The sequence below is a fragment of the Telmatherina bonti genome (assembly GCF_933228915.1).
Source record: "Telmatherina bonti genome assembly, chromosome: 22".
Lineage (NCBI taxonomy): Eukaryota > Metazoa > Chordata > Actinopteri > Atheriniformes > Telmatherinidae > Telmatherina > Telmatherina bonti.
In genome coordinates, this window is record NC_136631.1 from 23,769,973 (window position 1) to 23,792,233 (window position 22,261).

A 22,261-nucleotide genomic window follows, 5' to 3' on the forward strand; every position below is an offset into this window, starting at 1 on the left:
AAAGATGGATGGTCACAAACTGGAAAGAAAAGCTGAGAGGTTCTATTTCTTCTAGAAAGAAAGAGTGGTGGAAAATTAAATCTAACAAATTAAATTAAAACAATTTTTAAAAATTTAATTTAAGCAGTTTGAACATATCTATCTATCTATCTATCTATCTATCTATCTATCTATCTATCTATCTATCTATATTAGAAAAGTTTATTTATTTTTACATTGCTTGTATTTTTTTACATTTATGTGTGCCTTTCTTATTTTCTATATAAAGGATTTCTGTTGTTTCATCTCTAAATCAAGTCGCTTAAAAACATGTGGGTACTTCTTGACGCCATCAAATCTGTGATTTCCGACGACTCGTAAACGCACCAACCGACACACTTTCCCGTACCGAGACGGCGGAGGCAGTGAAGGAATTCACGAGTTGCCAGAGCCAAGTTCATCTACCGTAAAGAAGGAGGAGTTGCGAGCGAGGACGCTTTTGTTCACAGGGGAGTTTTGCAGTAAGTATTGACTCCCTTGATAAATATCTCTCAACATTTTTCTAACAACATAGTTGGCGTAGTGGTGTTAGTTGACAAGAAAGCGGAACTAGCTAACTAGCACGCTAGCAGCACGCTAGCTAGGGTAACGAGTTGCCTCTGGATCTTGGATTTATAAATAGCTCAGATAAAGATTATTGAGCACAACTACAACTTTTTGGAAAATGTAAGATAACTTTGACACACTTTTGACGTTGTTCTCTGTCTCCTCTTTACCTTGTTTTTTATTGAGTTTAACAGAGTTGCTGAACAGGTCAACTTTGTTGTTGTTATGGGTGTGGAGTGGCTTGATTCAAACTGCGCTTATTTGGACGCTTTTGGTTAATATTTCAACCAGATGTCACCTGTTTCTCAAGTGACACTTGTTAAATGGCTGTCCAGCACTAACTTTGTACGAACCTTGAGAGATAACTATGTCAGGTGTATGTAGACATGATGTTGCAACCACTGAAAACTAACTACGGAAATGATAAACCATCTGTTAAGTCATCTTCCCATATTTTACTATCATTTGTAACAAACATTTTCTATCTCATATATATGTGTGTGTGTGTGTGTGTGTGTGTGTGTGTGTGTGTGTGTGTGTGTGTGCGTGTGTGTGTGTGTCATTAGAATAATAATGGTTTAGGTTTGAACTATAAAGCGTGATCTGGAAGCTCCCCATGGTTTGTCATTGCACACAGGTCAGTGTTATGAGTCAGCTACTCTGAGCAACAACATAAACTTCACTTTAAAAAAAATAATAAGAAAAAAACGCAGTTTTTTTTTTTGTTTGTTTTTTTGTTTTTTTTTAAATGAAAACAGACTGTGTGAAGGGGGAAATGGCCACAATATCTCATTGTTAAAGAGAAAAAGATCTAAAACGAGGATATTATTCATGCTTGGGGAAGAAAAGACGTCACTTTGTGCTGCAAGTTAGATCTGGAGGAACAGGTTTGGGTAGAAGAACAAGAAATGAGTTTCCCTGTTGGACCTATTGTCTTGGGCACTTGTTGTTGGTGCTGTGAAGATTCTCCAGCATGAATGGGTATGTCCTTAAGGCTTGTTAAATTATTCCCCATGCACCTCTGATATCATGTGGTATCACAATTTACCGTTTTTAAATGCAAAGTGAAAGGCTAATGCTTATTGAGAAACGGGAATATAGTTGATTAAGCGTGCTATCCTTGTTTGACATATGTTTAATTTCTTTGCTTAGACTTGAGGATAAATCGGTATCCAGGCCTGCTTAACGTTAAATTATACCTGCAATGATTATTAAATCGTTTAAGATCACTATTGTTTGAGCTGAGCACAAATGTTTTCCACTACCTGTATCAGCTGGGTGAAAGTAACAAATTATGCTTTTCCATTTCTGTTTCCTATTTTCATGTAATTCTTCTGCAGTGGTTCGTTGACACAAACTAAAAACTTCAGGTTGATCCAATATTGTTCAACAATGGCATCACTGTAACAAAGCCACACGCTAAAGGCACTACTGTAGGCACATTGTGGTTTGAATGTGAAAGAGGCAAGTTGTTAGATTTGCTACAAGAAATCGACCATTAAATGCACTACATATCACTGATGTAGAATTATTATTTAATGCAATGAATCGTCGTGAGGAGTATGATTGTTACCGCCTTGTAGATCTGTTCAACTGCTTTCTTTGCAGTTCAGAAGAATGTCATATGTGTGACTAAGTCCTTTTTCAGTGATATTCTTGTAAGCTTGCATCTTTCATCCCAAGTTTAATGACTGGATAGGAAAAGAAAGTCAAGCTTTTGTGAACTATGTGCACTCTTGTCCAGAAAGAGGGGGAAAAAAAGCATTAAATCAACATGAAATCCACTGAAATGTCTGCCAAGTGGACTATCTGTTTTCCTGGTCTTTTTTCCCCCTTTTCTTTCTGCAGGTTTGACAGGGAACCTGAAGTCTAGGGGTTATTTGCAAAACAGGAAAATGTCACTTGATCTTTAAAGGAAAAGGGGATGACAGGAGAGGAAGAAACTGAGTCGGAAATAAAGCTGTGCTTCCTGAACATTGTTATCCAGAAACTTTAGACTTGGAATAAAACATAACAAAGCCCCCCCCCCCCCCCCCCCCCTCCAAAAAATGGATCTTGGTGTTTATGGCTGGTTGGTTGTCTTCCCTTGACAGTACAGTGCATCCGTATCACAGAAATCAGGCTTAAAGTTTTGCTTATGATGAGCTTGCTGTCATGTTACCTTGTGGCTCAGGAATTGTTTAAGGCTGCTGTTTCACCAGTTATTTTAGCGTATCATCTGATACTGGACTGCATTATGGTTGCTGGATGGATGGGTGGGGTTTGTTTCTACTGCTGAAGCATTTTTTCTATCAGAATTATCTAAAACCTTATGCATCTCTTAAATGTACTAAACAAACACACTGAAACTAACTTGTAACTTCAGTGTATCATGTTACTCTGCAGTATAAATTTTTATTATCATCTCCATATTTTCCCTGAAGTTATTTCTTTGCAATTGAAGGAAAAATAAAATTGACACAATAGTTTAAAATTGTAAGTTTTTGTAGCCAGACACAGTCAACACGTCAGCTGCAGCTCACAGCTTCTGGTTGACACTTACTCACGCCTGCCTTGCTGTTGTGCCGAGATCATGACATCTAAATGTGCATCCGAACACAGCCCACATTGAGCTGTCACACACTGAATCAGTCTGTCCTGACGTGATCAGCCGGCAGCAGTTGACTGGTTGAACTGTTGGTTATGTAAGTGTCTTGCTTTAATAGTTAAGTGGAGTTTATGTAATCAACTCTGTAGGTTCATAACCACCGCCTGAGGAACTGTTTAGATATTATTTCAGTTTCACAGCTTCTTTGCTTTCCCATTTGTCACATTTTATTATTGGTTTCCTCTATATTCTTAATCATGTTTTATCAGGGTACTGTTTTGCATTATGCAGTTTTTATGTCATTAATATTTTAGTATCTCAATCGGACTGTTTTGCATTGGTTTTGATTATGGTATGAGGCTTAAAATATGTTTAATTTCATCTCGCTGTCTTAGTAAAAAATCTTCAAATGGAAGCAAAGTCAATGTAACTTTTCTGAAAAAGCTATTTGTTACAGATGTAATCCGTGTGAAATATTACATCTTAAAATAAGATTTATTGCAGATATTTACAAGAATAATCTGAAAACTGGTCCATTACCAGTGATGTTTAGGTAATGGAATAGAGTTGCAATTATGTTTATATTGTCTCTGCACTTTAAATGGTTGGAAAGGTTAAAAGTATGCAGAAAAAAACATACATGATTTAATTATTTTCTCTACATTGCTTTAACAACACTTACTACTTTGGGGCAAATTCATTCATTCATTCATTCATTCATTTTCCGAACCGCTTATTCCAATCCAGGGTCGCGGGGAAGCTGGAGCCTATCCCAGCTGGCTTTGGGCGACAGGCAGGGTACACCCTGGACAGCTCGCCAGTCCATCGCAGGGCCACACAGAGAGACTAACAACCACACTCATGCTCACACTCACTCCTAGGGGCAATTTAGAGTGACCAATTAACCTATCATGCATGTCTTTGGATGGTGGGAGGAAGCCGGAGTACCTGGAGAGAACCCACGCATACACGGGGAGAACATGCAAACTCCACACAGAAAGGCCACTGACCAAACCAGCCAAGGATCGAACCAGCGACCTTCTTGCTGTGAGGCCACAGTGCTAACCACTGTGCCACCGCGCAGCCTACTTTGGGGCAAATTGTTATATTTAATTTGACTGTTTTTATTCCTATAAATGTAGAACTCTGTTAGTTCATGATCAGCTTCTTTGGGATCTTTATAATTATTGATTTTGATTAAAGTTTCATATTGTAGTAAATCGGAGTAACATTGAGTATATCACTGTCAGCTGCTAACACTCAGTCTAAAAGCTGATTTCCCTATCGCAACCTTTATCTCTTTTCCTTCACTGACATCTTGTATAATTCTTCTTGCCACATTGCAGCTTTATATGCAGTATCAGTCTCCTGTATAAGCCTGCTGTATGTGCTCAGGCTCCTAATGCTCTTTAAGAGGAAGGATGGAGCCTGATTTGTTTAGGGTTTGCATTTTCTTTCCCTCTCCATATGGGTTACATGAGCGGTAAACAAACTGTAACTCCTTAATGCTCTATCCTTTAATGCATTTTCCATATTTAGTATAAGAGGCAGGCAGCACGAAGGAAGATTCCTATAACCTGATCTTTTAAGCTTTTGCTTGTGTTTCCATTGTGTCATACCAATTGAAAAGCTTAACCTGTTTAATGTGGGTGGAGAGTTGTTCTATTGAGATTTTATTCATTGTCAATTAAGAAGAGGGGGGAAAAAATCCACCTCAGCTTTTCAGAGCCTACATGCTTATTACATTACCCAGTAGAAAAGCATTTAAATGATCATGAAACCAGAGAAGAGCAAACCAGTAAGTAAAATGTGCTTTTATCTCCTAACTTATTAATATGTATTTAAAAAAAAAAGTGAGACATCAATCAATAAATTATCCAGGCTGTCCACCAGCAGTGATTGGCATACAGTGTACAATGGATGTATTGGTTACAGGATGCTCTGAATAAAATGAGAAAGGTTAGGTTATAAATTGAGAAAGTTTTGATCAGTTATATCCTCTTCAGAACACAAAAGCATCAAAACAATGTTTTGTTTATTTGACTACAGGTATCAATCACAGGTTTTTGTTCTTTGATAATTAAACTCAAAGGGTTTCATTATAAAAAAAAGAACTAAGCAGAAATAAAAAAGTAAGGCTTCATTTACATCTTAAATTTTTTTTTACCCCACTACACCCGACTCAAGAGTTTGTTCTATATTTGTTGCTTTGTGGTTGTTGCCATCTGATGCAACATCATTTAGTGAGCTGTGAACTCTGCCTCTCTTTCAGGCCGCAGAATATTGAGCTCGGTGCCACGGGAGGGGCCCCCAAACAGGACAGCCGCAACATGGAGGACATGACTGTGGAGCAGATGGCAGTCAGAGCCAACCAAGTGACAGATGAGGTACTGAGTCACACAGACAGGGTTTTCGTCACTCTCATTCTATCATTGTCTTGTTTCTCTCTGACCAGGCATGAATCTGTTAGTGACACTCAGCCTAAAATGTTTTAATCTCAAATACTTGAACTGAAAGCGACAAATAGGTCCTTGGAAAAAACATAGTTGGAGAATCTAATATTTGTATTGTGCAGCCTGTAACTGTAGCTACGTGCCAAAGCTGAAGTAAAACCTCCTGGATCCAGTTGTGGTTCTACACAGTGTGCATCCAGTATAATTTCCATGCAAATTATTTGTTTACACAACCTTGAGTAATCCTGGAAAAAAAACGTACCGATTACACAACTTGCTTGGTTTAGGTAATCAACCACAAACAAGAATTCCAGACAGGTCTTTCATTTCTGCTGCAAAACCAGGTTTTCAGATGTGAACAACCAAAATGTAATGCAACAAGAGCTGAGAATGAACGAATTAAAAGCGTTACACATTTTGGGGCTCACGTATATGCACACTGGAAGCTGAGGGAAACAGATCCTGACTTCTTCTAAAGGTTAAAACAATCTAACAGCTCGGTAGCTTACTAATTAACACATGTCTTGTTGCTTAGTTGATCCAGAATCCAGGCAGTGTTCACCTAATTACCTCCTGGATGTATATTTAGCATAGAAACATTATTCATATTAATCAGAATTAATTATGTCATTTAACTCAAATAAAATAGCATAGAAACATTATTAATATCATTCAGTATTAGTTATGTCATTTAACTCAAATAAAATAAGCTAATGAGGCTATATCCTGGGATGTGAAATCACTCCTATAATGTCTGAATAATAAATACTCAAATGTAAAACATTTCAAGTCATGAAGCAACAGAGGATGATGTTAATTGTTCCTGATTCCTCACCGCACTGATTATTTTAATTAGGTCTGCCTGGGAGATGTAAAAGTCAGAATTTTTACTATGATGAAATAATTATAACCTTGTTTCAGAAACAATGTTTTAATATAGAATAGATAAAAAGCTAACACAAACACATTGTATGGGAATCTTTGATCTTTCACGGTTATAATTTAATTGGATTATTAGACCGAGATTACAATGAAGTTTGTTTTGAAGAAGGGCATCATACAGGAAGTGTGTAAAGCTTTATGGCTAATTTAGTCAGATAGCTCTATAACCCAACTGTGCACTTGACAGTTTGAGTGTTGTCAGCGGTGCGTTATCTTTGGAGATAATTGTTTAATCAGCACTTCAGGGCATCACATGTTCAGCCATCTGAGTTAAATGGAGGCAGACTGATATACTCCAGCTGTGCTCCTAACTTCACAAGCTACACCTTTGCATAGATTTTTACTGTGGTCTGTGTGTAATGTGATGGTTTTCACTCTTCATTTGCTGTTTTTCTTAGCTGTGCTCTCTGAGTGCTTTCTCACTTAACCTACAATCTTTTTTCCTTCTCTTTCGTCTTCCTGCTGCTGCTGCCTGGTTGATCATACAAGGGACAAGAAAATATGAGGGTCCCTCTGCTAATTCTACTTACCTGTCTGGCTTTGGGTAACAGTTCATACCTAAAAACATTCAGATCATGGCTGACAATATATCAGGACATCAGAATTTGTTATGATAAGAGAGTCTCTGAAGGAAATCTGACGTAAGCTGTCTTTTTGATTTCAAGGTTGTTTTCCAAGTATAAAAACGAAGCTTTCAGACGTATAACACTGTCAGCTGTTTCAATTTATTGTAATATTTCATAATGATCCTGATATATTACAGCCATAAAAAAATTTTTTGTTGTTGTTGTTACAAAGCTATAAATGTAGCTTGTCTGAACCTATGAGAAGGGCTGTGTGGTGATATGGCTAAAAGTATCACAATATTATTTTTTGTATTGATCCATCTAAATTTGATCACAATGTTTTTTAATATTTAAACTTTAAAAGTACACAATCAAAGTGGCCTTGTGGGTTTTGCTATGAGTTAGTAATGTACTTGTGTATCATTTTTTAAAGAGTAGCTTCTCTGTTTGATACTTGTACTGCAAGAATTGGTGAGCTGAGTCGTTGCGGCTCATGATTTTATGTTTTCTACGAAGTCCCTGATGTAATGCCGTTTAGGTGACTGAACAAATTAGTCACGTTTCCCATTTTGGCTTTCAGCAACTGATAAAGTTTTCACTACGAGGAAAAACTGAATTTATTAATCTGTTTTCATCATTGTTACTGAAGTCGAACTGCGTTCATATTACTGGTAGAGAGGCCTTTGTTAAAATAATATAATAAATAATAGTAATAATGCATTTTTACTCTGGGCATCTTTCATGGCACTCAAGGTCACCTCACAGAAACAGAATAAGATGCCATCAATCTAGCTTGATCAACTACTTGTGACAGTTTGGGAGTCGAACAGCTGGCTCTATTGATGGGTCAACTGAGGATATCTCTTATCGCTGAGGTCAACATAAACTTAGTCCTGATCTAATTGTGGGATTATTAATCGCACAGTCTTACCCACACATATCTCATCAAGTTGTGCTTTCATTTAAGCCACCCCAAGAAAATAATAAAAATACCTCACAGTTGTTTGTATCTCAGATTTGTCCCAGAGCCCCAATCTGGGGGAAAAAAACTGGCTAAGATAGTCATTCCAGCCTTAATTAGCCAAGTTCAATGATTCAGGAGACAAAATGTAATGTTCATCCACAGAAGTGATGTTCTGGCTAAGCCAACAGAAACCTGGCTCAGCTCAACACATCCCACTCGCCAATTCATGTTTGTCTGTTTCTCAACTCACTGATGAATGTATGCAGAGCAAACACAACACGCAGGGAGAGAGCAGAGAGTCTGGTCTTCACTCTCCAGTTAACTGTTCATTAGTGATGGCAACGACGGAGCGGCCGAGTCGCTTCCTTGCTTCACTCTTGGATCCTTTGCTCTTTCTGCTGCACTTGCTATTAATAGAGGCAGAAAAGGCGTAACTCACCTGAACTGACTGCATTCCAGCTTGCCATCAGCACGTTTTGTCTATGTGTTGGTCTTTGTCTGTTGTTCTTTAGACTACTGACATGTGAGCTTAAGCCACCTCAACTGATCAATGAGATAAATTTGCCATGCTTTTATTAATCATTCATTCATTTTCTGAACCCACTTAATCCAAGTAAAGGGAAGCTGGAGTCAATCCCAGCAGCCTTCAGGCAAGATGCAGGGTACACCCTGGACAGGTCACCAGTCTATCGCAAACACACAAACAACCATTCACACTCACTATGGGAAACCAGTTAACCTAACATGTGTGTCTTTGGACTGGGAGTCCTCCTCTGGACGCGCTGACGTTGCGGTAACGTATTGTGTCATTTCCTGTGTCCCTAGCGTGTGTCACTGCGGATTGCTACGAGCCGTTGGCTCCTTTAACTTCTTTCTAACTTCTATCTATTGTTAACCAACCACTCACTTTAGCGCACAATATCTTCCCAAACCACTGTTCTATATATTGCATTTATTTTTGGGATCTTTGGTTTTCTGTTTACTGACTTAAACAGCTCAAGCACTCGGTTTTAGCATGGCTGCTAGCTCTCTTCCCACACCATGGTCTCCTGCCTTTTCTTGCTCGGTGTGTCTGATGTTTAGCTACTCCTCCGCCTCCTTTAGTGATAACGGTAGGTGTATTAAGTGTAGCAGCTTGGCAGCTTTGGAGGCGAGGCTCTGTGAGTTAGAAGCCCAGCTCCGCACTCAGTTAGGGAAGCAGTTAGTCAGCAAGCCCCCATTAGCCAGTGCGGAGCTACCAGCCAGGGCAGTCATCCCTCCGTCCCTCAGCAGTTCCCGCGCAGCCGGGAGCCGAGGCGGGCTGGACGACGGTCAGGCGAAAGCGTCGCCCCAAACCAAAACCCACTGGCCACCACCGACCTGTTCACGTTTCTAACAGATTTTCCCCGCTCGGTGACACACCCGCTGAGGCAGAAACCCTGATTATAGGTAGTTCCATAGTCAGAAACGTGGCTCTAGAGACACCAGGGACCATAGTCAAATGCATTCCTGGGGCCAGAGCGGGCGACGTCGAAACGTATTTGAAACTGCTGGCTAAGGCTAAACGTAAATACCGTAAGATTGTAATTCACGTCGGCGGTAACGACACCCGGTTACGCCAATCGGAGGTCACTAAAATTAATGTTGCTTCGGTGTGTAACTTTGCCAAGAGCATGTCGGACTCCGTAGTTTTCTCTGGTCCCTTGCCAAATTTAATCAGCGATGACATGTTTAGCCGCATGTCATCTTTCAACCGCTGGTTGTCTAGGTGGTGTCCCGATAACAACGTGGGTTTTATAGATAATTGGAGCGCTTTTTGGGGAAAGCCTGGTCTTATTAGGAGAGATGGCATCCATCCCACGTTGGATGGAGCCGCTCTCTTATCTAGCAATATGGACTCTTTTATTAGTCAGCTAAATTGACAACTCAGGGTTGGGACCAGGAGGCAGAATTGTAGTCCTACACACTTTTCTGCAGCTTCCCACCTGCCGCCGCCCACCCAAAACCCCATTCCGACCTTATACAACTTCCCAGCAGTAAGAATTAAACAACACAAAAACACTTCTGGGGTTAATCGTGAAAACCTCATAAAAATAAAAACAATGGATCTAATAAAATCTGAAAATAAGACAAAGTGTGGCCTACTGAATATTAGATCCCTCCCAAATAAGTCTTTATTAGTCAATGACTTGATAGGTGATCACCACATTGATTTATTCTGTCTTACGGAAACCTGGTTACAGCAAGAGGATTATGTTAGTATTAATGAAGCTACGCCAGCTAACTATTTAAACTTTCACATTCCTAGAACTACAGGCAGAGGAGGGGGTGTTGCAGCTATTTTGAAGTCAGAATTTTTAATTAATCCTAAGCACAAAACTAACTATAAATCCTTTGAATTCCTGACATTAAATTTATCCCATCCAAAATGGAATTCAGAGAAACCGCTCCTTTTAGCATTAGTGTATCGCCCACCTGGACCTTACTCCGAGTTTCTGACCGAATTCTCTGATCTCTTGTCTGAGTTAGTGCTGACTACTGATAAGGTCATTGTACTAGGTGATTTTAATATTCATGTTGACGATGAAAATGATAGTTTAAACATTTCCTTTAGCTCTATTCTAAACTCAATTGGGTTTTCACAAAATGTCAATGGAGCCAATCACTCTCATGGTCATACTCTTGATCTTGTTCTAACATATGGTATTGAGACTGATAAGCTCAAAGTATTTCCTCAAAACCCTGTCTTGTCCGATCACTTCTTATTAACCTTTGAATTCACTTTATTTGATTACTCACTGACCAAAAATAAATTCTACTATAGTAGATGTTTATCAGACAATAATATTACAAAATTTAAACAATCAATTGAATCAATTTTTTCACATCTACCATGTGTTAGCATGACTGAGAGTCCCCCTTTAAGCCTTACTCCTGCTCAGATTGATCAACATGCTGATACTATAACAGCTTCAATGCGTACAACCTTGGATAATGTTGCTCCCCTAAAGAAGAAGAAATTAGGTAAGATTATGAAGGCTCCCTGGTTTAATTCCCAGCTTCGAGCTCTAAAACAGGCATCAAGGCGTTTGGAAAACAGATGGCGTTCATCAGGACTAGAGGAGTCTCACTTAACCTGGAAAGAAAGTTTAATCGTATACAAAAAAGCCTTATGTACGGCAAGAACAGCTTATTATTCATCATTGATAGAGGAAAACAAAAACAACCCTCGGTTTCTTTTCAGCACTGTAGCTAGGCTTACTAGGAGCCGGAGCGCTGTGGAGCCATGTATTCCTTTCTCACTTAGCTGTGATGATTTCATGTATTTTTTCAGGAATAAAATTGACACTATTAGAGATCAAATTCACAATACTCTTCCTTCTACCTATAATGTTGAGCCTGTTGTGGTCTAAATAGTTTCTGTCCTGTCCAACCCTCTGAATTAACTAAAATAATAGCTTCATCTAAACCATCCACCTGTATCTTAGACCCTCTCCCAACGAGCCTCTTTAAGGACATTTTCCCTTTAATTAATACATCACTACTAAATCTTATCAATATGTCTTTAGTGACAGGATATGTACCACAATCATTTAAAACTGCTGTAATCAAGCCTTTACTTAAAAAGCAATCTCTGGATCCAGAGGTGATAGCAAATTATAGACCTATATCCAACCTCCCGTTTATGTCCAAAATTCTGGAGAAAATAGTTTCAGCTCAGCTACATGCCCACCTGAGCAGAAATAATTTATGCGAGGAGTTTCAGTCAGGATTTAGAGCTCATCATAGTACTGAGACAGCATTGGTGAAAGTTACTAATGACCTTCTTATGGCCTCAGACAAAGGACTTGTGTCCGTACTTATCTTGCTTGATCTTAGTGCTGCATTTGATACAGTCGATCATAACATTCTGTTACAAAGACTAGAACAGGTGATTGGAATTACAGGTACAGCGTTAAGCTGGTTTAAATCATATTTATCTGATAGACTTCAGTTCGTTCATGTAAATGACAAGTCCTCCTCCCAAACTACAGTAAGTCATGGAGTTCCTCAAGGTTCTGTACTTCACGCTATATATGCTCCCTTTAGGCAAAATTATTAGACAGCATGGAATAAACTTTCATTGTTATGCAGATGATACTCAACTATACTTATCCTTTAAACCAGATGAAACAAATCAGCCCAATAGGCTACAAAATTGTCTCATAGACATAAAGACTTGGATGTCTAGAAATTTTCTCCTCTTAAACTCAGATAAGACCGAAGTAATTCTCGTTGGATCTGAAAAACTCAGAGCTAAATTTTCCGGTTTTGTAATGAACCTGGATGGCATTACTTTAGCTTCCAGTGCTACAGTGAGAAACCTTGGAGTAATATTTGACCCTGACCTGTCCTTTGGCCCACATATTAAGCAGGTTACTAAAACAGCCTTCTTTCATTTACATAATATAGCCAAAATTAGGGACATTCTGTCTCAGAGTGATGCAGAAAAACTGGTTCACGCTTTTGTTACTTCGAGACTAGATTGCTGTAACTCTCTATTACTGGGCTGTCCTAAATATGCCCTGAAAACCCTTCAGCTGATCCAGAATTCTGCAGCCAGAGTCCTGACTAGAACCAGCATGAGAGATCATATTTCTCCAGTTTTAGCCTCTCTTCATTGGCTGCCTGTTGAATCTAGAATAGAATTTAAAATCCTTCTCCTTACATATAAAGCCCTCCACAACCAGGCACCACTATATATCAAAGACCTCATTGTTCCTTATATACCAAGCAGAGTACTTCGTTCGCAGACTGCAGGCTTACTTGTGGTTCCTAGAGTCTCAAAGAGCCGAGCAGGAGGCAGAGCCTTTGGTTATCAGGCCCCTCTCTTATGGAATAAGCTCCCAGTTAGTGTTAGGGAAGCAGACACCCTCCCCACCTTTAAGACTAGGCTGAAGACTTATCTTTTTGATAAGTCCTATAGCTAGGGATGGTTAGCATCCCTTAGTTATGCTGCTATAGGTTTAGACTGCTGAGGGACATTTCCTGATACACTGAGCTTCTTTCTTTTTCTCTTTATCTCTTTCTTTTACCCCCATCAAACCAGCAACCTTCTTGCTGTGAGGCCACAGTGCTAACCACTATGCCACCGTGCAGTTAATTATACATAACCTATACGTTTACAACATGTAATGACTGTAAACCAAGTATATATTTAGTTTACTGTCGATGAGAGGAAATTTCTTTTTCTTATCATTTGCATCTCTTCCTTTTTTCAGTGTCCATCTGCTCTTTTTTTTTAATTATTTCTTTAATTTTTCTCTCACATCTGTCTATGTCCACATTCACATTACTCAGCTCATTTGCTAGAATTCACTCTTGGATGAGTCCATCAATCAAAATCAACTTTTACAACCCCTGGAATAAAGTTTTTCCACTGGAGAAGCTGTAATATTCTGTTAGAGTAGAAATGACATCCTAAAAATAAATGTGTGCATCCAGTTTTGTGAGATGGATCTTAACAGAGTTGGGTGCTAGCAGAGCCAAAATCACAAAACAGACAAATACTTTCAACAAATAAATCAATAAAACCTGAGCTGTGACTGTGCTTTGGGTTTTTTCCCTCCTTTGTGCAAACTGCTTTTAGCTAAGAACTTTTTTCACATCATTAGTTCATAACATATACTTTTTTCCCCACAGTCACTGGAAAGCACACGGAGGATGCTGCAGATGGCAGAAGAGGTAAATCGACACAGTTTTCTAAACACAAACGACATTTGGCCTTGTCAAAGCTTCCAATGTTTTATGTTATTGGAAAATATGTTGCAGAAACTGGTTAGAAATGTTCTTTCTAAAGGTAATGTTATCCTGTTATTGTGTATTGTGGCTATAAAGAAAAAAAACAACTTTTTTGAAGCAATCTGTCATACTCTGTGACGTTTTTCACTAACTTTTCTAACTTCAAGTTTTGTATACAGCATTATGTTTGTTTATTCTGAAGAGTATTCTTTTTTCCCCCGTTTCCCGTCTGTAATGTCTGTTTTCAAATGCGTTGCTTATTTTCTCTTTCAGAGCAAACAGACTGGTGTCAACACCATGGTGATGCTTGACCAACAAGGAGGTAAATGCACAGTTTGAGCATTAATGCTAAATCACTGCTAGTTTTTATCCATCTCATTATATGAACATATTTGTTTTGTCGTTATGTAATTATTCAAGGTGACAGAGTTTTTGATTTTGTTCCACTTGAGGCAATCATTTTCATGTAGACAAGGTCTTAAAGATGTCCTTTAAAAAATAATAATAATAATAAAATGAAGCAAGGACGAAGATGTTCTAACAGGTTAGAGAACATTATGCCGGAAGTAATCTTGTGTGTTTTCTAAACTCGAACTGAATTAATTTGTGATCTCATTGAGTGGCGGCAGGCAGTCGATGATGATGGATGCTAATTATTCTGTTTTTGCATCTGTATCTGCAACATGCTTTGCAAACAGGGAAAAATACTGTACATTGTGTATATAAATCAGGGGTGTCCAAAGTCTGTCCTCGAGGGCTGCTGCCTGCAGGTTTTCTATTTAAATCTGTATTAACAGTGTCATTTAATCACTTGGATGATAAAGTTGATAAGACTGAAATAACGAGGCCAGTTTCTGGAAGAAAGTGTGTTAAAAGCGGACTCTGACATTATGTTACGCTTGCTTGTGATTTAGAACAACTGAGGACTGTAGAACAGGGCATGGACCAGATCAACCAAGACATGAGACAGGCTGAGAAGAACCTGACGGACCTTTCCAAGTGCTGCGGCCTCTGTGTCTGCCCCTGTGACAGGTACAGCACACACTCTAAGCTACTGAAGCCTCAATGCCACTTCCACACTGGTTATATGGATGAACAGCTTGAAGATTTTTATGTGCTGTGCTGACATGATTATTTATAAAACGTGTGTGTGCTGCTGCACTTCAGTACGATAAATGGTAAACATCCAGTCTAATATATGTTGATATTAAAATGTTAATATTTGAAACACTTCCAAAGTTTTTGTCTTAACTTTTTTAATTAATAATGGAAAAGTTCAATGTGTTTTATGTGAATTTGTAGTCAGTTTTGTTTTGCAAATGTAGTGCTTTGCTTTATTCAAAATGCTGCAACAAAGCCTCTTTGTTTTTTCTGCTACACCGGTTTGCACCTGTTCTGGGCAAAAATAAATAATACAGACCTGTAAAACACTCCTGGAACCTCCAGCCATTCAACAGCGTTATTATCAGTCACTTACGAGATGCCGCTCTGATCAATTAAGAGGATTTTTAAAATTGGCACAACATGAACAGCAGCCATTTCCAAAATGTGGCTGCCAACAGCAAAGTGTGGCAGAAAATTTGACGTGAATTTATTTTTTAAATGTGTGTTTTTGTTGGAAAATGATTTAGATAAAACAAAAATCATTGTGCATCATCATACTTGGTTTTAAACAAAAACAATCTTTCTAAAATGCTTTCGCTTTGGAGAAGACGATACATTGAATATCAAGGCATAAGGTAGGGAATCTATTATCTTTGTCACTTCGGTAATCAGCAGATGTGATTGCAGTAATGGCGTATTGACCCGTCGTGACTGCTTTTTTTTTTTTTTTTAGAGCTCTGTGTGTTGTTGTGTGTGGAATAACGGCTGAATTTCTTTGTTCACTCTGACTTGCTGTTTTTCTTTCAGGGTTACATCGATCGAGAATGACTCGCGTTACAAACGCACCTGGGGTATCGGAGGAACTGAGAGTGAAGGTGACGCCAATGGCTCAAATGTTGTGTCAAAGCAGCCCTCAAGCGTTGCTCGCAATGGTCAAACAGTCCAGGTGAACGCCTCGGCACCGTCTGGTCCTTACATCAAGAGGTGGGGGTCCTGGTTGATGGATTTACTTATTTTTAACACAATTTATTTACTTAGCTTTCACTATTATGTTTTTATTGTTATGTTTAATAAAGTCTTTTACATATACTTTAAACCTCTTTTTTCTTTATAATTTTCTTAATATTCTTTTCTATTTAGTTTTTAGTTGATCCTTGTTTTTATTTTTTAACATTTTATTAAAACGCAGCTTTTTCCTTATTGGGATTCGCCACCTCGGGGGTTAAGCCTGCTCAGTCTGTAGGGTCACCGCTGCATTGATCTGCGTTGTCTGGGTGGCTGGAAGCCGTCCTGCACTGTAGCCTCACAGTCATGTTGCGGGACCCGGTCGGCCATGATCTGGGTGGTCCCTGTGGTGGCGACCTATGTGTTTGGGTGGGATGACTCCTGGTGTGGACGGATCTCCAAGATATTGCTTTCTTCTATCTGTTGAAAATGGGAGTTGTAGGTGGAGGAGGGGCTTTGTTTTATGTGTGTAAGAGATTATGAATGATTAGGTGTGTGTTTTTACTTTGGTCCAGTTACACACTTGGCTTTGTAAAGGTTTATTTTTAACTTTATTCTGAAATGACGGCGAATTGATTTTTTTTTTTCTTGTTTCTGTTATATAAAGCACTTTCTGCTGCTCATTAGTATAAAAATATCTATACAATGTAACTGTTTCGTGACATAGCTGGTGTTACTTTTGCATGAACAAACCTTACTCTGTGATGCAGGATAACTAACGATGCACGTGAGGATGAGATGGAGGAGAATCTGGAGGCAGTTGGCGGCATCATTGGGAACCTGAAGAAGATGGCTGTTGACATGGGTGGCGAAATAGACAAGCAGAACGCACAGATCGACCGTATCAATGATAAGGTAAGACTAATGAGTTGTTAATTGAGGGAACATATGTGTTGTGATCTGATTTAATAAAAAATATGACTGTTAAAAAAAAAAAAAAAAGACATCATCCCCCTCATCTGGCAGACAACCAGATACTCCTCTTATGGCTGATACCAGTCTCTGTACAGTGTACTACACATTTACTGTGACAGTTATTCATTGCACACTTAGTGTCGTCTGGCCCAGTAATACTTACTGGGTCAAAATGCCTGCTCCTTAGCCCTGAGGGAGCCCCAGAAGTTACAGTGAAGCTACTGTTGGCCTGATACTGTAACAGTGACTCGTTAAAGGCCCAAATTAAGAGCTGGACTCCAAAGAGTTCTCCCATATAGGAAGAAGAACAAGGATAGGATTTAATAGATGGATTATCTAGCAGGAAGAATGGGGTAAACTACCCCACTGCAGGTGTGCAAAGTACTTTAAAACTCATCCATAGAGACTGTGTTGTAACTGATGCATAATGCGGAAGTCTGGGAAGTAGCCAAGTCAAATTTATTTCTGAGCAGCAGATGTTGATTAAACTGATGTACATCTTAAAAATTACAAGAACATTGTCACAAAATAAATAACCTCAACAAAGTAGCAGAAAAACACAAATAATTAAATGTCAACAGCTCAATCTGAATTAAAAGCCAGAAAATAAAATTTTTTATTCATTCATTTGTTTTCTTAACCGCTTAGTCTGATTAAGGGTCATAGGGAAGCTGGAGCCTCTCAGCAATAATCAGGCAAGAGGGAGGGTTCACCCGGGACAGGTTGCCGGTCTACCGCAGGACCAACCGAGAGACAAACAGCCATTCATGCTCATATTCATAGTTAGTTAGTGATCAGTTAGCCTAACATGCATGTCTTTGGATGGTGAGAGAACCCGCGGAGAACCCACACATAGACGGGGAGAACCAGAGTCTCTGTGACATCACTCATAGATTTATGAAGAGCTGAATTGAAGCTCATTGGGTGGTTCCCAGTTCCCACCGTCGCCATCTTGGCAGCGTCATGCGTCTCTCCTGGAAAATACAAAAATGGGCAAAGAGGTAGAGATGAGAAGGGGGCTGTGAGCGTGGGGGTCGATGATTGACATGGAGCTATCTCTAACTTGCCTGTAGCTAAGAGCTAACCTAGAGCTAACAGGCGCTAACCAACTAACTGAGGTAGTTGGGCTAAAGCTAAATCTCCCCATTAACCAGCTAAAAACTGCAGTTGTGCTGCATTCTGCGTTCATGCAGTGAGATATCAGGTATCTGTCAATTAAAAAGATATTTTTATGCCGAATTTTAAAATTAAATTATTTTTAAATAGACAATTTATAAAATAAAATCTCTCCACCCACAGTTGTCATAAAGGTAAACCTGACATTTTAAACCTAAAATGTTTTATTGAACCAGGCTGTAAAGATGCTTATTTCTGCTGTGAAGTTGGTCTTACACAGGACTCTGTTGGGATTTACTCTGTTTAGGAGCCCCTAGTGGATGAGGGAGGGCACTTTTAACTGGGGGAGGTTGCCGCTTAGGGAAAACATGCAAACTCCACACAGAAAGGCCAATGTTCGAGTGCTAACCACGACGCCATCATGCAGCAATCTACAAAACTTCAGCCTGAGTCTGATAAATGTTCCCTGTCAGGTGTGATGTGGAAGAGAAGGCAGTTCCACAGTCCGAGGGAAACAGCAGCTGCATCTGATCTGAAATGTTTACAGTTAAAATGTAAAAAAAAAAAAACTATAACAAGGCACAAGTTCACCCAGAAACTTAAAAACAAGCAATAAAATGTTAAAAAATCTTTATAACTGTGCAGTCAAGCCAAGCAGCAACCTCTGGCAGTTAAATGTGAAGTCTATGCAGAAGTGCATAAAACTGCAGTTCCCCCTTAATCCACTAGTGTCTGCAAAACAGAGCAAATCCCCATAGACTCCCATGTTAAAAAGACCAACTTCACGGCAGAAATAAATATGTTTACAGCCTGATTCAAATATCCAATTTCGGTTTATAGGTCAGGTTTACCTTCATGACAACTGTGGGGGAGTTAATTTTTTTTGTAACTCGCCCGTTTTAAAGTAATTTAATCTCGAAGTTCGGCAAATTTAGGGGTGTGTCCTTTTGATTGACAGGTACCAATCTCTGGCTTCAAGTAAGAAGAACGGAGAACAACTGCGGTTTTTAGCCGGTTAACAACGTGACTTAGCTTTAGCCCGCTTACCTCCGTTAGCTGGGTAGCTCCCGTTATCTCGGGGTTAGCTTTTAGCTACAGAAAGCTACAGAGTTTGCTCAATGTCAATCATCCGCCATGACGCTCACAGCCCCCCTCTCAGCTCCACCTCTTTGCCAATATTTGTATTTTCTGGGCGAGACGACACTCATGACGCTGCCAACATGGCGACGGTAGAAACCGCCCACCGAGCTTCAATTCAGCTCTTCAGAAACCAATGGGTGACGTCACGGAGACTCCGTCCATCTCTTTATATACAGTCTATGAGTCAAGCTAAAATTGGTGGGATATGATGACATTTACACACACCTGTTAGAGTTGAGCAGATTTATTGTGACCAGGCTGCAGGTGTCTGACTTATTCCTGAATAAAGTGTAAGCCAGTTTGTAGTTGGAATGAAAAGTAGAACAGGAAGTGTTGTGAACCAAAAAATGTTGCTATACATCCTTTATGTGTTTGGTGTGTTGCTGTCTAACCTGACGACTTGTCTGCCAACCAGCATTTAGAGAGCTGTATGTGCACGTGCACCCTTATACTGTGCTGTATGATGTTTTATTAGTTTTTATCACAAGAGAGTTAGTTTCAATGATAATCCAATTAAAGTTGGTTGCAGCTCCTAACTTTTGTTTTCTTCTTTCCTTTAGGCCGACATGAACAAACTGCGCATCGACGAGGCAAACCAGAGAGCCAACAAGCTCATCAAATAGACAAGGAATCCTTCTGCTAGTTGTATTCATCAACTTTGAGCCTCTTTTGCTGCACACACAGTGACACTCTTTTCTGCACAAACGCACGCTTTCTTTGAGAAAAATGCTGAAAGTAATTTGGCCCTTGAGACATTTTGCCAGCAGTGTGCCTGCCTTTACTGCACTAAGACATAAATGGATGATAGAAACATTTTTAAAAGTACAAATTTTCCACCACACTCGACACCTTCATGACGCAGTCGAGCTGGACTGTGAAAAGCAGTGTGGGCGTCAGAAACTCCATCAGAGAGGAAGTGACTGCCTGCCCATCACTGCTGTTTGATACCAAATACTCTGCAGGCCTGTGGCAACGTATAACATTCACAGTGAGGGAAAAAGCACAGGTCGGCTACTTTTCACTCTTTTTTTTTTTTTCTTCATCTCTCATTTACCTTCCTCTTAAAGTTAAGTACTACGAACATTTGGTGTGTGTGTGTGTGTATGAATGAGGTCACTGATATTTACTGATGAGCTGTTGTCTTTAAGTCAACTTCATGTAGTTTCAGAAAAAACATCAAGTTTGGTCAAACGCATCCTGCTTAAATCCTACATTTGTTGTGTAATTAAGTTGATTGTATTGTGTTATTTTGAGATAATATTCCTATTTAACTATTCATCAAGCAGAAATGATTTGAGACTAAAGCTGTTTCTTTCCACTCTTTGTTCTCATATCGTTTCTGCCATTTCACATGTAAACGTACACACACTGTGCCTTTGGAGTAAATCATGGCAGATGTTTTCATGCTGGAATCTAAAGCATCCCCTCCAAACGAGAGCAATCTGATGTTATATTTGACTTTTTCTGACTGACGGGGTTTTTTTTTTACCATTTGCACCGACCTGCTGTTAGACGCATTATATAGCATTCGCTTGTCGATCACATGTGAAACAAAGCTGGTAAATATCAGGAGAAAACTTGTCATTATCTCCGAAAGCATTTGGTTAACTTTGGGATATAAGTAGTATCTGAACAGCAGACCATCAGCTGCTGGGCTTCATGTTTATGTTCTTGCTCTGACCGCAGTGTTGATGTAAATATTAATACATACTGTCGCTGTTTATTGCCTGTAGTCATTCTGTTTAATCTAATTACACCCTTCCATCTTTGTTACCATTTGGTTAATAAAGATTTATCGCTCCCAAAAGGGGAATTTAATAGCCTATTTGGGCTTTTACACAAATCAGGTAATGTGTGGAAAATTAATTTCCCAGAGTTTAATAATTGCACAGTCTGTAGATGTATGAAAACAAATGTTGAGTCTTGAAACACGTGTTTTTAAAACTGTGTAATTGCTCATATTAGTTATGTGCTGACTCCGCATCAGCAGGGCATTGACTTTCTGGCAATTTAGTGAGAAAATGGAAACTAATATGAACTTTTCCAGACAAGCTTCGGATCAGATAAGTGGGTAGTGATGCAACGAGCCTTTTTAGCCCCTTAAAGCTGCTTTAAAGTTGTAACAGTCATTGTATCACAAGAGGCTCCTCCTGCATCTGCCCTGTAAAGAGTGCATTTTCACAGCACAGCTGCAATAAAAATGATTACATCTAATGTTAGAGAGTGTAATTTGTTTTGTCAAAGCTGTTGCCAGGGTGGTAAATGATTGCTGGCAGCAAGATGCACAAATATATACAGTATGCAAATGAAATTTGTTAAAGGGGTGAAAGCAGAAGCTTAATGTGTCCTGGCAGGTTCTGTCAAGGCCTTGCTGAGGAAAAATTGACTAATAATACAGTAATATCATATGCTGAAAATGTGTCTCATATGCAGCTCCTGGCTTATTTGTTTTGAAGTAGAATAATTATTTGTATGCTTTTCTGCAGGCTTACAGCACTCGAGTTTGTAAAGATTGAAATAAACTGCTATCCAGGGCTTAGTACCGCCACAAGCGATCATCCTCAGCCTGTTCCCGGTGAACTGAGGTCTGATCAGGGCAAAGCTGTCATCTCTTCTTTGCATTACCAACAGCTACTGGTGTGTAAATACAACAGTTTTGTCTATTTTTAATGTAAACAGCTTGACTCAACTGAATTTAGCTTGGTTAATGGATGATTAACAGAAATAAAATTCCTTTTTTTTTTTTTTTTTGTTAAAGTGTCACTTTGCTCAGTTGTTTGTTCTAAAATTAATCTTCACGTAAATGATTTGTTTTTAAAGATGGAGGAAAAAGCTGGAATAGTCAAATGCAGTTATAAAAATATTACATCATTAATTCATCCATTTTCTTAACCACTTAGTCTAATTAGGAGTCACTGGGAAGCTGGAGCCTGTCCCAGCAATCCCTGGGCGAGAGGCAGGGGGCAACCTGGACAGAGCACCACTATTTAATAGGAGAAAAAGAAAAAAACGGGTGAATACATGTATTATTTATTCATTTCTATATAAAATATGTTATATATTAGCGGTGGGAAATCAAATCAAATATAGGGTATCTTTTACTTAAAATATTTTGTTTGTTAAA

The 22,261-nt window shown here is 39.1% G+C and overlaps 1 protein-coding gene across 1 annotated transcript; it reads left to right on the forward strand.

Moving 5' to 3' along the window:
• The first annotated feature begins 388 nt into the window (after nucleotides 1–388).
• Nucleotides 389–21,798, forward strand: snap23.1 (synaptosome associated protein 23.1). The gene is made up of 8 exons (XM_079262161.1): nucleotides 389–500; nucleotides 5,445–5,559; nucleotides 13,759–13,800; nucleotides 14,131–14,179; nucleotides 14,772–14,889; nucleotides 15,769–15,945; nucleotides 16,677–16,821; nucleotides 19,698–21,798. Exons 2-8 carry the CDS (start codon nucleotides 5,503–5,505, stop codon nucleotides 19,758–19,760), a joined length of 651 nt encoding a protein of 216 aa, XP_079118287.1. The 5' UTR covers nucleotides 389–500; nucleotides 5,445–5,502; the 3' UTR covers nucleotides 19,761–21,798.
• Nucleotides 21,799–22,261: the final 463 nt, after the last annotated feature.